General features: G+C 43.1%; 1 protein-coding gene across 5 annotated transcripts in view; it reads right to left on the bottom strand.

Moving 5' to 3' along the window:
• Positions 1–15,116, bottom strand: part of FLT1 (fms related receptor tyrosine kinase 1) — a 182,002-nt gene that overhangs the window by 54,990 nt on the left and 111,896 nt on the right. The window contains exon 17 of one of the 5 annotated variants that reach the window (XM_039254979.1): positions 12,954–13,120. The exons of the other annotated variants lie outside the window; for them this stretch is intronic. Within the exon in view, the coding sequence (XP_039110910.1) occupies positions 12,969–13,120 (152 nt within the window). The 3' untranslated portion in view covers positions 12,954–12,968. Of the gene's footprint in view, positions 1–12,953; positions 13,121–15,116 lie in introns of those variants that run through there. 5 annotated transcript variants of the gene reach the window in all.

The following is a 15,116-nucleotide window of genomic DNA, read 5'->3' as shown; positions in this document are numbered from 1 at the left end:
TGGGTGATATTTTTGAGCCCCTGCCATATACTGGCCACTTGTCTAGATCTGGTGATATCGTAATAAGACAAATGAATCCTCGCCTACAAAGGGCTCAAATTATAGCTTTGGAGAATTACAAATAAGTAATTTCGAGTAACAATAAAGTCTGTAAAGAAACTAACCCAGGTAGGGGCGCCTGGGTGGCTTAGTCGGTTAAGCGTCCGACTTTCACTTAGGTCATGATCTCGCGGTTCGTGGGTTTGGGCCCCGCGTCGGGCTCTGTGCTGACTGCCAGCTCAGAGCCTGGAGCCTGTTTCAGAGTCTGTGTCTCCCTCTTTCTCTGACCCTCCCCTGCTCACTCTCTCTCTCTCTCTCCTAGAAATAAAAATATTAAAAAAAAAAAAAAGAAACTAACCCAGGTGAAGGGGACCGTGGGTTATGGAGGGGGGTCAGGGAAAGTCTGAGCAGGGACCTGATAGACAGGGAAAATGAGCCATCTGAAGACCTGGAGGGGCGTTTGAGACATATAGGGAGGAGTGGCTCCAAAGTCCCTGGGGCAGGAATGAGTTTTGGGGACAGCGAAAAGACCGCTGTAGACTTCAGTTAGTAAGCAGGAGAAAGGAGGTTAGCAGGGCCTGATCATGAATGACCACAGGCCACGGTAAGTAAGGATTTAGGATTTTGTTCTAAGCACCAAAAAAAGCCACTGGAGAGTTACATCTAACTGCTCATGGCTATAAATAACAGTACAATTCACATCTTTAGGTGTAAAGATTTCTGTATATTTCGGATTATTTCCTTAGAATATGTTTTCAGAAAAGATGTATTAGGTCAAAAGCTCATGATCCTTATAACCACACTGCCTTCCAAAAAGGTTACACCCATTAACATGTCTACCAGCAAAGGAGAAGAGATTATTTTATGTCTCTCCCACCAGGAATGAGCAGGATCATCTAAAAAAAAAAAAAAAATACAAAACACAAACCTTTGCTGATTTGATAGATGACTTGTTAGCCATTTGTATTTTCAAAGCACTCGTTTGGAGCAGCTGACTAGAAAGGGCGAGCGCAGAGTGAGGAGAATTTGAAACCCCGGCCAAGCAGTTTCCATTTCAGTGGAGAAGGAAAGAGAGGCTCACAGAGATCTTTGAGCAGGGAAATGACCTAAGGAAAGCGATGTTTGAGGAAGTTTAGTCTAGAAGGAGGATACAGTGGAGGCTGCAGTGCAGGAAAAGGGGCATCTGGAGTCTAGCTCAGCAGCTATAATCCAGGCAGGAGCACTGAGGACCCCAATCTGGAGGGTGGGAAAGGAAGCAGTGAGGAAGAAATGCAAACAGACGCTTGGTAGAAACAACCTCCACAAGTTGCTCCCTCCTGGAAGCAGGAATGGACAGCGAGGAGCGCGAGATGGTTCTGGTCTTCTAAGCCCAGGAAACGGGGGAAAGCAGGAGACTCTGCTCGCAACCTTGGCTACAGCATTTCATGCCTCTGGGTGTTTTCCCCATCTGCATGATAAGAATCATACCTGCTTTGCCTATTTTATGGTGCTGTCTTGAGGACCAGCTGAGATAACTTAGGCAAAAGTTCTGGAAAGGGGAAGATATGGCACCTGTGGGAATCGTAGGAAGTAAAAGCATGGCTGGAGAGTGGGTCATCAGGGGCAGCGGCCATTCATGGAAGCAGCTATCTTTTACTCACGAGTGTCTGCGTCGCAGCAGACCTGACCTCTACCAACTTTCTATCGCTCAAATCCTGGCTTAAGGCTGCCACAATGAACAAATAAAGCCCAAGACCTTGGATTTCACTCAAGGAGACAGCAGCGTAGTTATGAAGGTGAAAACATAGTGCCAAGGATGCCGTGAGCTAACGCTGCCAGTTTCCTCTTTCATCAGGTGGAGGAGGAGACGGGGTGAGAGGGTGTCCCTAGCCAACCAGTGAGGCTCTTCTTCCCGACTGGCCCTCACACTACGCTCTGACAAGCAGTGCAGACATTGGCGTACCACCATCCATGTTCTCATTCTCTCGCTGTTTATTTCCCTTCTCGCAAACACAGGCCAGTTACTACCCTCACTATTCTTCTTCATCGCTCAAATCTGCCTGAACTCATTCGTAGTTGTGTCCCCTAGTTTCTTTAATGCCTTACCTTGTCGTTAACTTTACCTGACCTGGTCCCTATGATACAGGGGCTATTTATTCTAGTGAGGAGGTCACCTTCCGCAAAGGGCTTTCTTCTTAACTTTTTCATTGTGATTCGTTCCAAACATTTAAAAGTGCAGGAAAAACAGAACCCATGTGCCCACCACGAAGACAGTCAGATGTCAGCTTTTGGCCATGTTTGCTCTAGACCCCTCGCCTCTTTTTTGTGAATAAAATTCATAGATACTTTATTCCCTCTCTTCTTCTCTCCAGAAGTATCACTATCCTGAAGTCGGTATGTTATCATTCTCATGAATGTTTTTGTGTTTTTTCCACATAGGTATGTCCTCCATAGAATATGTAATATTGTTTCGTGGCTTTAAAAATTCTAAATGAATAGTGCCATACAGTATTTACTTTTTCTCAACTTTTCCTATTTAATGATGTGTTGATATTTATCTTCTTTGATGCAGATAGAGTTCATTGTTCTTCAAATGTTTATTCTGAGAGTGAGAGAGCAGGAGAGGGCCCATGGGCAGGAGAGGGAGGGGCAGAGAGAGAGAGCGAGCGAGCAGATTCTGCACTATCAGTGCAGAGCTGGGTGCGGGGCTCAATCTCACGGACCATGAGATCATGTCCTGAGCTGAAACCAAGAATCAGACACTTAACTGACTGAGCCATCCAGGGACCCCTGAAGTTCATTTTTAACTTATGTATAAAACTCATATTTAACTCACTGTATAAAAAAAAATCCACTTTCCCACTATAAGGTAGTTTTTGCCTTTTTGCTCTTTGAAGAAGGCTGCAATGTGCATCTGACACAGTCAGGCATACCTGGTTATGCACACATTTCCTTCTGCTGGGTCATAGAGTACACCGATTCTCAACTCTACCAAGAATTACAAAATTGTCTTCCAAAAGAATAATTTATACTTTCACCACACTGAGTACAAGCTGCCCTCTGCCATACTTCCCAATCCTCAGTGCTACCAGATGTTTTAATTGATGACAAAATGATGGGTCTGAGATCACATCTCGCTGTGATGTTAATCTATGTTTCTCTGGCTACCAGCTAGGTGGACACTTTTTTCCATTTTTGTTGGCCATGAAGGCTTCTTTTCCTGTGAATTACCTCTTCATGTCCTCCGTCCATTTTTCTATTAGCCTAGTTGTCTTTTTTGCAGTGATTTTGGGTTCTCTGTTTTGGACACTAATCTTAAGTTCCCCCCAACATTTATGAGCAGTCTTTTAAGCTTTGTTTCGTCAATTTTTAATACAAAAACTTTAAAAATTCTAATGTAGTCAAATTTATTAATATTCTCCATTATCCTCTGTGCTGCTTGTTTTATTTTTTTATTTACTTTGAGAGACAGAGACCGTGAGCGGAGGAGGGACAGAGAGAGACACACACAGAATCTGAAACAGTCTCCAGGCTCTGAGCTGTCAGCACAGAGCCCAACATGGGGCTCAAACTCCTGAGCCAAAGTTGGATGGTCAACCGACTGAGCCACTCAGGGGCCTCTTGTTACTTGTTTTAAAAAAATGGGTTCCTACTCTGATATAAAGCATTTCCCTTATATACTTTCTTCAAAAAATCTTTTGAGAAGAGTTACTTAGAGATTTGTCATTTTTCATTTAGGTTGTTAATCCATCTGGATTTTCTTCTGGGGAGTGTATGGGCGTGGTGTGAGTTAAGAATCTAATTTTTACTGCATAAATAGCCAGTTACTCCAGGATCATTTACTGAATAATCTATTCTTCTTAGTTCTGTCAGATACCAAGTTTCCATAAATTTGTGTTTCTGTTTGTAGGTTCTCTATTAGTTTACAGTGACCCATTTATTGCACACAAGTTACGACTGTTTGATAACATGCATCTTGATATTTAGTACAGCATGATCCCTTCTTCTTCATAATTATCTCGGTCCTTTATATGTCAATATGGATTTCAGTTTTAGCTAGACAAATTCTGTGAGAAGCACTATTGGGAAGTGGATGAGGATTCCATTGAATTTATGTCATAATTTTGGAGAAATTTTGCATATTTATTTTTAGGTTGAAACAAATGAAATTGCCAATATTTTTGACCTACAGAAATGGCTCCAAAAATGTTCCACTGACAATAAATATTCACATCCAAGAATATCAAATATCTTTGGGTTGTTTCGGGACTTTTTTACGTCAGTTGCTAATTCTATGGTTTTCTCTTTAAATAGCTTACTCTTCAGGTATATTTGTTCCTAGATATGTTGTAATTTTGCTGTGATGCAAAATGGTATGGGCTGCTTTCAAGAGTCACCATATATGAATTTTCTCTTTCCCCTTTGGGTGTGCATCATTAGAACTAACATGTAGAACTCACTTAGAAACATGATGTTCCACTTTGTGTTGTTGAGATAAGATAATTTAATTGTAGGCCTGCTTGCCTCTAGAGGGATCACCTAAGTAATTTCCGGCCACTAAAAATAATAATTCTTGTCAAAACACGATCTATTTCCCTTTACTGAGAGAAGCTGTATCATATCGGACCAGCAGGGCACAGAGCGGGATTTGCAAGAGTGGATGTCTTCAGGGGCCGGGCACATAACAGAAATGAGTTGGGGATGAGATCATGGGAGAGGGACTATGTCTGTGGAATGCTGAAGGCCTGTCTCCCATCAGAAGGTGGAAGTATTAACTTAGCTCCGACCGATTGGAATCTGGGAATTTGAGTCCAGTGTTGTCTTTGAAGTTTTAAATAGAAGACAGAAATCTGGATTTTTCATGTTAAAGATTATGATTTCTAAATGGTGGCAACCAAATCAACTTACGTAAATTTGCTGTGAGGGCCAAGAGAAATGTGTATGCTGCGTAAATTAGACACAGCTTTGACTTAGGAGGTACAATGGATGACACTATTATATTTAATGAGGCAAGGACCTCTGTGGTCTGGCCCCGCCTATTTTTTTTCCAGCTTCTGACCCTGCTACATCTCTAAGTGTATCCTTGGTATGAGCCATACTGATCGGTTAGCAGTTCATGATAAGCCGCCATGACTTTACACAGTACTTTCTTGACCTGGCATTTGATTAGCATTCTTCTTTTTTAAATTTTATTTAAAGGTTATTTATTTTGAGAGAGAGAGAGAGCAAAAGCGAGAGATAGGGGAGGGGTAGAGAAAGGAGAGTGAGAATCTGAAGTAGGCTCCGTGCGTCAGTGAGAGCCCGACTTGGGTCATGAGACCATGACCTGAGCCGAGATCAAGAATCAGATGCTTAACCAACTGAGCCGCCCAGGCAACACAGTTAGCATTCATTTACTAATACTTCATTCAAGACAAACCCACATGCTCTGGAAAGCATCTTCTGATGCTCCTGGGCCCCTCCTCTGTTACTCTGTCATCACCTTGCACGTGCCTCTACCCCGACACTTAACATTTTGTGGTAGATTTACTGACTTTCTTATGTGCCCCCTCCACTGCCTTATTCATTACTGAGACCTCAGTGTCTAGCACTGCACCCACAGAGAGCAGACACTCAGTAACTGAGGAAATGGCCAAATAAACCAAAAGCATGGAAAATGGAGTTGAGGGGGTAAGGAAAGGAGTGAGCTCTGCAGCGTTCACTGAGTATTATGAAGCTGAGAAAGGTAGTAGTTAATGCTGAGTCCTCCCTATGTGGTGGTACTGACTTATGACCTATATACCCAACTCTCCCGTCTGTAACGTTGTATGTCAGTTAATTTTATTAAGATTCAAAGAGTTTTAGATCCTAGAACTTAGACATCTAAACTCAGGTAGTTTCATAGGTCTGCTAAACTATTAACCTCAAAGGCTCAAGTAAAATTTTACACGGACTTGTTTTTGCAGGGACTTGTCCTCCAAGGAAATCTGGTGGCGGTACCCAGGGCAGGGACTTGTAGCGTCTCCTGTGCTGGCTGCTGATGCGGGTTTTAGATCAGAGTTTGTGACGATGCTTGTCTATATGTTTATCTATGGGGGACAGTCTAAAATGTAAACATATGTACAACCCAGGGTGCCTGGGTAGCTCGGTAAGTTGAATCTGTAACTCTTGATTTGGGCTCACCTCATGATCTCACAGTTTGGGAGTTTGAGCCCCACATTGGCCTCTGTGCTGACAGCCTGGAGCCTGCTTGGTATTCTCTTTCAAAATAATACACACACACACACACACACACACACACACAACCTCTTCAGTTTTTTGTATTTTCAAGGGATTTATGATTAATTTTATTTCTTTCCCTGATACCATAAGGTGAAGAATGATCTTGGCACTTTATATATAAGCAGCACACTGTCCGGGGAAGGGCATGAAATAGAACTTTAACCCAATTCATCACTGAGTAAATGAATTAGTAGATCCTTTAAATTAGCCTGTTTGACTAAAGTAATGCATACCATGTGTTTTTTCCCTGATCCTTACACAAAAATCTGATGTATTGTTTCCTACAATGGCCTGGTAGTCTGATCAATGACTCCAGTTTCATTGCTCAACTAAGCGGCGGAACTTCTGACTTAGAGAACATGTCCATCCAATTCATCAAAGTCCTATTCAGATGATACCTCCTCCATGAAGCTTCCTTGGATCACTCCACTCAGGGGGGCTAATTTGTACCTCATGGAGTTTTATACCATTCATATTACATACTTACAAATTGACTTGTACCTATTATGTGTACGTTTTTCAAAGGTAAGGATTACATTTTGCTCATTTTTCATTTTCTCTAGAATATGACAAAATGTCTGGTTCATGGAATAGGTAATTAATAGATGTTAGTTAATAAAATAAAAAGTAAATTTGTGGGGCACTTGGCTTGGTTGGAAGAGCATGCAACTCTTGATCCTGAGGTTGTTGTGAGTTCAAGCCCCACATAGGGTGTAGAGAATACTAAAAAAAAAAGTAAATAAACTTTAAAAAATTTTTAAAAAGTAAGTTTTGTTATGATAGTGTTGGCTCTCCAACGAAATGATAATTTCTTTGAAATCAACACATGATATATTTCTGATAAACGGTAGCTATGAGGACGATGATGAATAGAGTTGTAGGTACATGGTAAATCATACCTTTAGATTAATACCTCTTTTTTTAATGTTTATTTATTTTTGAGAGAGAGGGAGAAGAGGGGAGAGGAGGACGGGCAGAGGGAGAGGGAGACACAGAATCTGAAGTAGGCTCCAAGGCTCTGAGCTGTCAGCACAGAGCCCGATGTGGGACTTGAACCCACAAACGGGTGAGATCATGACCTGAGCTGAAGTCCGATGCTTAACCAACTGAGCCACCCAAGCATCCCTAGATTGATACCTCTTAAAGGAACTGATTGGCTAAGAGCTGTATCTGACCTAAGTACCAGAAGTGCCAAAACAGAGATTAAAGATGGCTAACATGTTCCAAGAGCACCAGAGACTGGATGTCTGACCGACTTCCCACAAAGAACACAGGAGATTTTATGTATCCAGTCAAACTTTGGAGGTTTGGAAAACTATGGGTAAGAGAAATCCAAGGCTGCAAAGGCTGACGAATTTGGGAAGTGAAGGGTGGTGGACTCATTAAATGGCACTAAAAAGGCAAACGATTCTAGTGTTTTTGAATGGTCACCATGTGGCTGCTGCTTTCTCTGCTGAGAATCTTACCCTGAGGTCAAGCCACATGGCAAAGCATTTGCAGATGTAAGAAAAAAATGTTGACGAAGAGCGAAAAAATTTGAGAACGGTGAAAAGCAGCCTTATAATAATGTGTTAAGTTGGAAGAGAATTATGAGATGCTCAAAACACACGGTCTAAAGGAGATCTGATGGGTCAGAGACTCTTTGCTCTTGGAAAATAATAAGATTGAGAACAGTTGGGGAGAAATGCTGTATAATATTCCTCTTCATGAAACCACTGAATAAGGAAAAAGCCAAAAACAAAGGTCCTTTCATTTGGGACAATGTCTATTGCTTCACTTGCTTAACAAAACTGGGGTATGCTAACAGAATAGTTTCCAAAAGCTGTCAAGAAACTGTAAACTGGTTGACGTGAAGGGGTTACAGTTGAAGCGAGCACCATGAAACTGTGCCGAAAACACATGTATTTCTAAACATTTAAAAATGAAAAGCATTCTCATGCCCTTTCACTGTGAACTTTACTGTTGTTCTAATGAAGTATTTCAAGATGATTCAGGCACTTACAAAACGTGTCAAGAGGTGCTAAGTCCATAGTTAGACATAGCTGAGAGCTGAGGTTGTATAGTTAATATCTATAAATTATAAACCCACACATGCGCATGGAAAGACACACACGCACTCATTCCTGCTTCAACGCATTCTTGTGATATGTTCAGATTTGCCACAGCCCCTCCATGAGGTTGGGTGCATTGATACTGCAGAATAGAGCCATTCATCCAAAGTGGCCACTCTGCATATAGTGAAGGAGTGTTTCTATGACCAGTAAAGTATTAGTACTGCACTGCATAGAGGCTAAAGTCTAGAAAGTGTTTTCCATTGGTAGAAGAATAAATTATGGGAATACATACCATAGTAAAGGGTATGGATGCTAAGAAGAATGAAGCAGGACATTAAGTGCGGACATAGAAAGACCTCCAAGATACAGGGTGATCAAAGCAAGTCATAAAACACATAGCATGATCTCAACTCAAATTTATCTTAGAGATGCTGGCTTTTCTCTCTCTCTGGCACAGAGTTCGTGTTCAGTGAATAGCTGTTGAATGAATGAATGACTCAATCCCATTTTATTATTTGCTCCACATATACGAATGCCCTAAATTTGTACATATGCACATACATAGGCAAAAAGCAGTAAAGCTGTTGACAAAATACAAACCAAATACTTGACATGTGCTAACTCTCCATAAGGGCATTTTTTATAGCTTATGCTCTTTCCCTACTCTGTGATCTTTTGCAACGAAAATGTATTCACATATTATATAAGTTTTAAAAAGATGGTTTTAAAAATGAAATTATGGCGGGGTGGCGCCTGGGTGGCTCAGTTGGTTAAGTGTCCAACTTCAGCTCAGGTCATGATCTCACAGTTGGTGGGCTTAAGCCCCGTGTCGGACTCTGTGCTGACAGCTCAGAGCCTGGAGCCTGCTTCGGATTCTGTGTCTGTCTGCCTCTCTTTCTGCCCCTCCCTCACTCATGCTCTGTCTCTGTTTCTCAAAAATAAACATTTTAAAAAATGAAATTATGGGGGTGCGTGGCTGGCTCCATTGGTTAAGCGTCCAACTCTTGATTTTGGCTCAGGTCATGATCTCGGGGTTCATGAAGTTGTGCCTCACATCAGGCTCCACACTGACAATGCAGAGCCTGCTTAGGATTTTCTCTCTCTTCTCTCCCTTTCTCTCTGCCCCTCCCCCACTTTGTGCTCACTTGTTCTCTCTCAAAATAAATAATAAACCTAAAAAAATGAAACCATGGGCCTCTTATACCATCAGCAAAGAGTCACTGAATGAAAGTGTAAAAGGTATATTACACACACACACATACACGCACACACACACCTCCAAATACTTTAACATTTGCAAACCTTTAAATTCTTTTTAATGTTTAGTTTTGAGAGAGAGTGTGTGAGCAGGGGAGGGGCAGAGAGAGAGGGAGACACAGAATCTGAAGCAGGCTCCAGGCTTTGAGCTGTCAGCACAGAGCCCGATGAGGGGCTCGAACTCATGAGCCGTGAGATCATGACCTGAGCCAAAGTCGGATGCTTAACTGACTGAGCCAAGCAGGTGCCCCATTTGCAAAACTTTAATACTGACTATGCATATACAATGAGGAAATATTTTTGAAGAAAGAAAAGTAGATTTATACTTCACAACAATTTATAATTTTGGATTAAAGCAATAAGAGGCTAAACCAGGGTCGCCTGGGTGGCTCAGTTGATTAAGCATCCAGCTTCGGCTTAAGTCATGAAGTCAAGTCATGATCTCGCTGGTCTTGAGTTTGAGCCCTGCACTGGGCTCTCTGCTGTTAGCGCGGAATCTGCTTCAGATCCTCTGCCCTGCCCTCCCCCAAAATAGACAAACATTTTTTTAAAAACTTAAAAATAAAAAAGGCTAAACCAAAATCCATTTCATCAGAAGACTGGCCCCCTATGCTTGTATGTGTGTGTGCGTGTGTGTGTTGGGGTACATGATATATGTTTGCTCTGCTTTCTTTTCTTTTTCAGTGATGGCCGGTTGAATTATGACAGAGTTGAATGAGATGGCCAAACTAATATTCAATCTAATTGTTTAAAGGTCCTTCCTAGCAGAAAATAACACAAAAATGAAGCCATCCCTTGAATATGGGGTGGAGGAGAAACGAACTTTCTTGTCTGACTGTGTTCAGTCAGGTAAACAATGGCAAATTCATGGACTAGGTTATCTGCAAATACATCTGTTTGGGTATCTTCTTAATTGGATCGGCACTCCCCAGCTGCCTTGCCTTGCTGTCTGTCGTGGTCGGTCTGGGTTAAACTGTTTCAAGTTTGTACTTGGGGGGAAGAGGGGTTTCCAAAGTAAATTCTGGACACATGAAATAGAGAAACCTCATTTAATCATTCCACTAAGAGACAGAGGTGCAAAATGATCTAAGGTAGATAGTCAGGCAGTCTTCAGTCTAAGCAGCAAACTGTAGATTGGGGACGGAGACCCCTTCCCACTCTAAGTGCCCAGACAGTGGCTGTTAGTTTGGGGGTGACTTTGGACAGGGTGCAATCCTGTGATCTCTGGGGTGAGCTCTCTCTTCCCCCATCACACCCCCATATGTCTCGATTTCTCTTCTCTTTGTTTCTCTTCATTCCCCAGTTCTTTTTCTCTACTAGTCCCTCAAGCACTGGCCAGTCGTCAACTGACAAAACAGGCTGCTGATCTTGGCCATGCTCAAACTCCAGTTCCGTGCGTTGCAAGAGGTCACAGAAAGAATCAAAAGACGAAGTTCATTCACAGTCAAAAGCTTTAATGGGTATACGGTTTGTGTTTGAGGTGCTGAGAAAGTTCTGAAACTGGATAGTGTTGATGGTTGTGCAACATTGTACTGTGCTTAGTGCCCCTGAGTTGCACACGTTAACAATTAAACGGTAACATTTATGTTATGTGCATTTCACCACAATAAAAAAAACAAAAACAAAAAAAACAAAGGGCAGGGGGGGGGAGGCTCTTTCTAAAGTGATGCTCACATTCTCAAGTTCATTTTGATTTCTTATGGTCTAAATTTTTCATTTCATTTGAAAATCAAGAGGACTTTCAAAAGGGCTTAAAGACTCAAACACCCAGCAGGCAGCCCTGCTATTTATGAGTGGGTTTATACTGCCTGCCCTGTGGTGCCTCTGGCTGGATCCTGCCTGGCTCACACCTTTCCGGAGGCTTCTCTGGGCTGAATGGGGATGAGGATGCTGTACTGGAAAGTGGGTCCAGGAAATTTTCTTTGGGCAAAGCATTAGGATATGATTAGCTACATATAGTATGTGCATACCTGCAAGCCCTAAAGAAACCGGACAGTATTTCAGTAAAGAGATATTTGGGTGGGTATCAAGATTGATTCTCCAAAAATAACTTCTAGAGATTTTCAGGACAAAACTGGGACTCTACCCAGGGGTTATTTTACTTTTCTGGGTATAAACCACAGAACTCTACAGGTGGACTTGACAGCCTCACTGAGCCAGCCAAGCATTAACAGGCAATTGCAGAATTGCCCGAAGTGTCAGTCTCCATTTCTTCGCCATGTCCAGGAGGTGATCAAAGTCAGGGATCCTCGTTCGTCCGGGGCAGGGCTTGCAGCTCTGAACTCCAGCAGGGCCCACCAGGGAGATGTTCTCCCTGCTGCCACCTCACTGTACTCCTTCCTTAATTCCACTCCTCTCTCCTCACCTTCTAAATGGAAGTTGATCCTTAGAAAAAATGGAATTTTGGTTCTGCAACATATTTGGAACGCCCCCTAGGTTTATATTGTTGTCCGGGGTACAACTAAACCTCGTATTTGGTGTCAGGCATCTAGCGGTGACAGGAAAGATGTTCCTTTCAGGTCGTTGGATAAATCGTCCTAGTAACCAAGATCCAATTGAGGAAGCAGTCTCAATCCGCGGGTCAGAGGGATTCTCTCCTCCTCCAGCCCCAGGCTACTTAAGAGCTGCCACAGAAATGTCATTTAAGCCAGAGTTCTCTGACCCAACGGTTTCTCAGTTTAGGAAAGGCTCCCCTAGAAACATCTCAGAGCGGCATTGTTTTCTGTGCTCTTAAATATTCTCGGAGGAAAGTTGGTTACTCTTTCCAGCCTTAGAATGACTTTTCCAGAAATCCCATTTTCTCTGCACAATCACTTGCTGGGGGGCGGGGGGGGAGGGCGGGTTGTGCTTGTATCCAAGCAACTGTACGCCAGACCAGCCTTCTTCTGGATCAGCTCTGCACCCTCATCTGGTGTCCTTACAGTGCCACCAGCCCTTCCTGTCCTGCTTGCTCCGCTGTGTCACAGCCTTTGGCATTTTTAGGTCCTGCGTGGAGAATCTGGGAAGAGCGTGGGGTAGAAAGGTGACTTTCTGATCATTCTGAAGGAACTGCCGGTCCCTCGAGAAGGTGGCTGGAGAAGCGACGAAGAGGAGGTCCTATGTTCTCCAAGGCGACTTTAGACCATTGTCCCAAGGCTGGGGGCAAACCCTCTCAATTTCCAACCCAACAGAAATGGACGTTTCTTAGATGAGCTTTGCTGCCTGTATAGACCCCTGAGAAGCAAACCATATTCAAAACAGCCACCAGACAGAACAATTCAACCCTAACTTGCTATCAGTCCTTCCGTATTGCATTTGTCTTTCCTGTCTGGTCCTGTATATCCTACTCACTTGGCTGGTCAACTCTCTTTTCACCTGTCTTTTCAAGGTAAGTATGTCTCAGACCACCTTTCTCTTCAACACTCTGCATAGATTAGTTCCCTCCTTAGAGTTCCGAGTGGCTTCTTTCCTCGGCTCCAGTTTGGAAGTTCTCCTGTCTTTATGCTTCTGGTACATCTTCTCTTCCTTCCTCCTGCTCTCTCTCTTCCATTCTGTGTATTCAATGAACAATGAATAATTGAGAATCTGTTGTTTGCACGGCATTGAAGTAGGAATATGGAAGCACAGAGGATGTATTCTTCAATTAACTGATGCATTCAAGATATCATAATCCTGTGATGGAGACGTATTTTCTATGTGTGCCATTTATTAATTCACCTTGTTATGTTTTTAAGCTCATTAACCCTGGTGCCCAACTGGCATGAATACAGTGCAGACGTTAAGCACCCATGCTTGTGGCTTGAAAGAGGTTGTGTTCATTTAAACACCTATGCAAACTCATTACTTTAGAGATTCGGTTATTTGGATTTCAGTTTTCTCATTCTCTGCTGTATTGGCAGAGCGTACACAGCACTAGATATGAAGTATTGCCTTCCAGATGTTTGTTGAATAGGTAAGAGTGCTGGGCTGCTATGGAATAAATTTTGAACCTTTTAAAACTTAAAAGTAACTGGGTTTGGGTTCAAAATAATTTTAACTTGATATGGGGCATGGCTGCTTTTATAATATTTGAGATTTTATTATTTTTTAAGTGTTTACCTGTTTTATTTATTTTTGAGAGAGAGACAGAGTATGAACAGGGGAGGGGCAGAGAGAGAGAATCTAAAGCAGGCTCCAGGCCCTAAGCTGTTAGCACAGAGCCCAATGCGGAGCTTGAACTTGTGAACCTGAGCCAAAGTCAGACACTCAACTGACTGAGCCACACAGGCCCTCCTTGAGATTTTATTTCTAAGTAATCTCTATATCCAACGTGGGGCTCAAACCCACAACCCTGAGATCAAGAGTCACATGTTCAACCCATCTAGCCAGTTGCCCTGTGGGCATGCCTGCTTTAGAAAAAAGATGTTTTAAATATTTTTAATATGATTTACATTTTTAACATTTAAGAAATAAACGATAGTCTTTAGCGAGCTTAAGCTTTAAGGGTTAGAAATGAGAGAATATCATCTTAAAAAATATGATGTTAACGTCCATGGAGTCATTAAAATTGGTGCTTATTTGTTCCTGGGAGCGATATGCATGCGCAGTCAGCCCCACACGCTCGGGGTGCAGGGTGTGGGCTCCAGAGGCAAGAGTCTGGTCCCAGCCTCTGACCACCGCGCACTGGCTCTATGATCTGAACTCAGCTAGTTCTCTGTTTCTCCTCCGTGTCCTCATTCTATACTGCACGAAACAGCATCAAAATTTAGCAAGACTCCTAAGGTTGTTATGAGTAACAGCATTAGCGACGTGCTCAGAAGAGTAGCAGGCACCTGGTCAGTGCTTGTGAACTTCAACTAGACCTGCCAAATGCATCTCCCAACCGTACCTATGGCCGATGACAGCTGTGGAAAGTAAACGAGGCATCTGTTGATCTCACACAGTGCCTTGGTGCCCGGTGAATGCTCAAGATAGTCTTGCTTGATAACGAAGGCCTATTAGGAGTTTCTGTCTTCAGAGGTTTTAAAAAGAGGCGCACATAAAACTAGAGAATAACCATTCTGTGACGTGAACTGTAAATAAGCCAGACATCGACGGAAAGGAAGAGTCCCGATGTGCTGGGATGAGACGAAGGACGCCCAGTGGAGGCAGCCTCTGGGGTTCCCAGGCGCGGAAATAAAGACCCTCCATGAGTGGCGGGGAGTAAGTGGCAACTGGGTGCTCCCCACCCCACCCCCGAGGCCCTGGAGAGACAGCGGCTGGGCTGGCCTGGAGGCCACTTTATGGATAGGGGACGTGGGCTTTGCTGGGTGCCTTCTTCTCCTCGGGGTTGCCCTGGTGGAGGCTGCCTCGCGGCCCCTGTGCACACGCTTTCCTGGCCCTGCATCCTTAACACCCCTCTGTTCCTGCAGATGCCCTTTGGCCCAAGAAAGTACTACTCAGCTTTTGTCAGGCTTTCTTAAAACTGCATTTCTTCTCTAGAATGGCCGTGCCCCACTGAAGGGTTTCCTGAAAGGAAACGAGGAGGGAGGAGGAAAGCTCTCCCCTTATGGGCTTTCAACAGGCATT

Source organism: Hyaena hyaena, unplaced genomic scaffold, assembly GCF_003009895.1.
Source record: "Hyaena hyaena isolate Hyena2069 unplaced genomic scaffold, ASM300989v1 scaffold_11, whole genome shotgun sequence".
Classification (NCBI taxonomy): Eukaryota; Metazoa; Chordata; class Mammalia; order Carnivora; family Hyaenidae; genus Hyaena; species Hyaena hyaena.
This window is presented reverse-complemented; position numbering and strand designations above follow the sequence as displayed.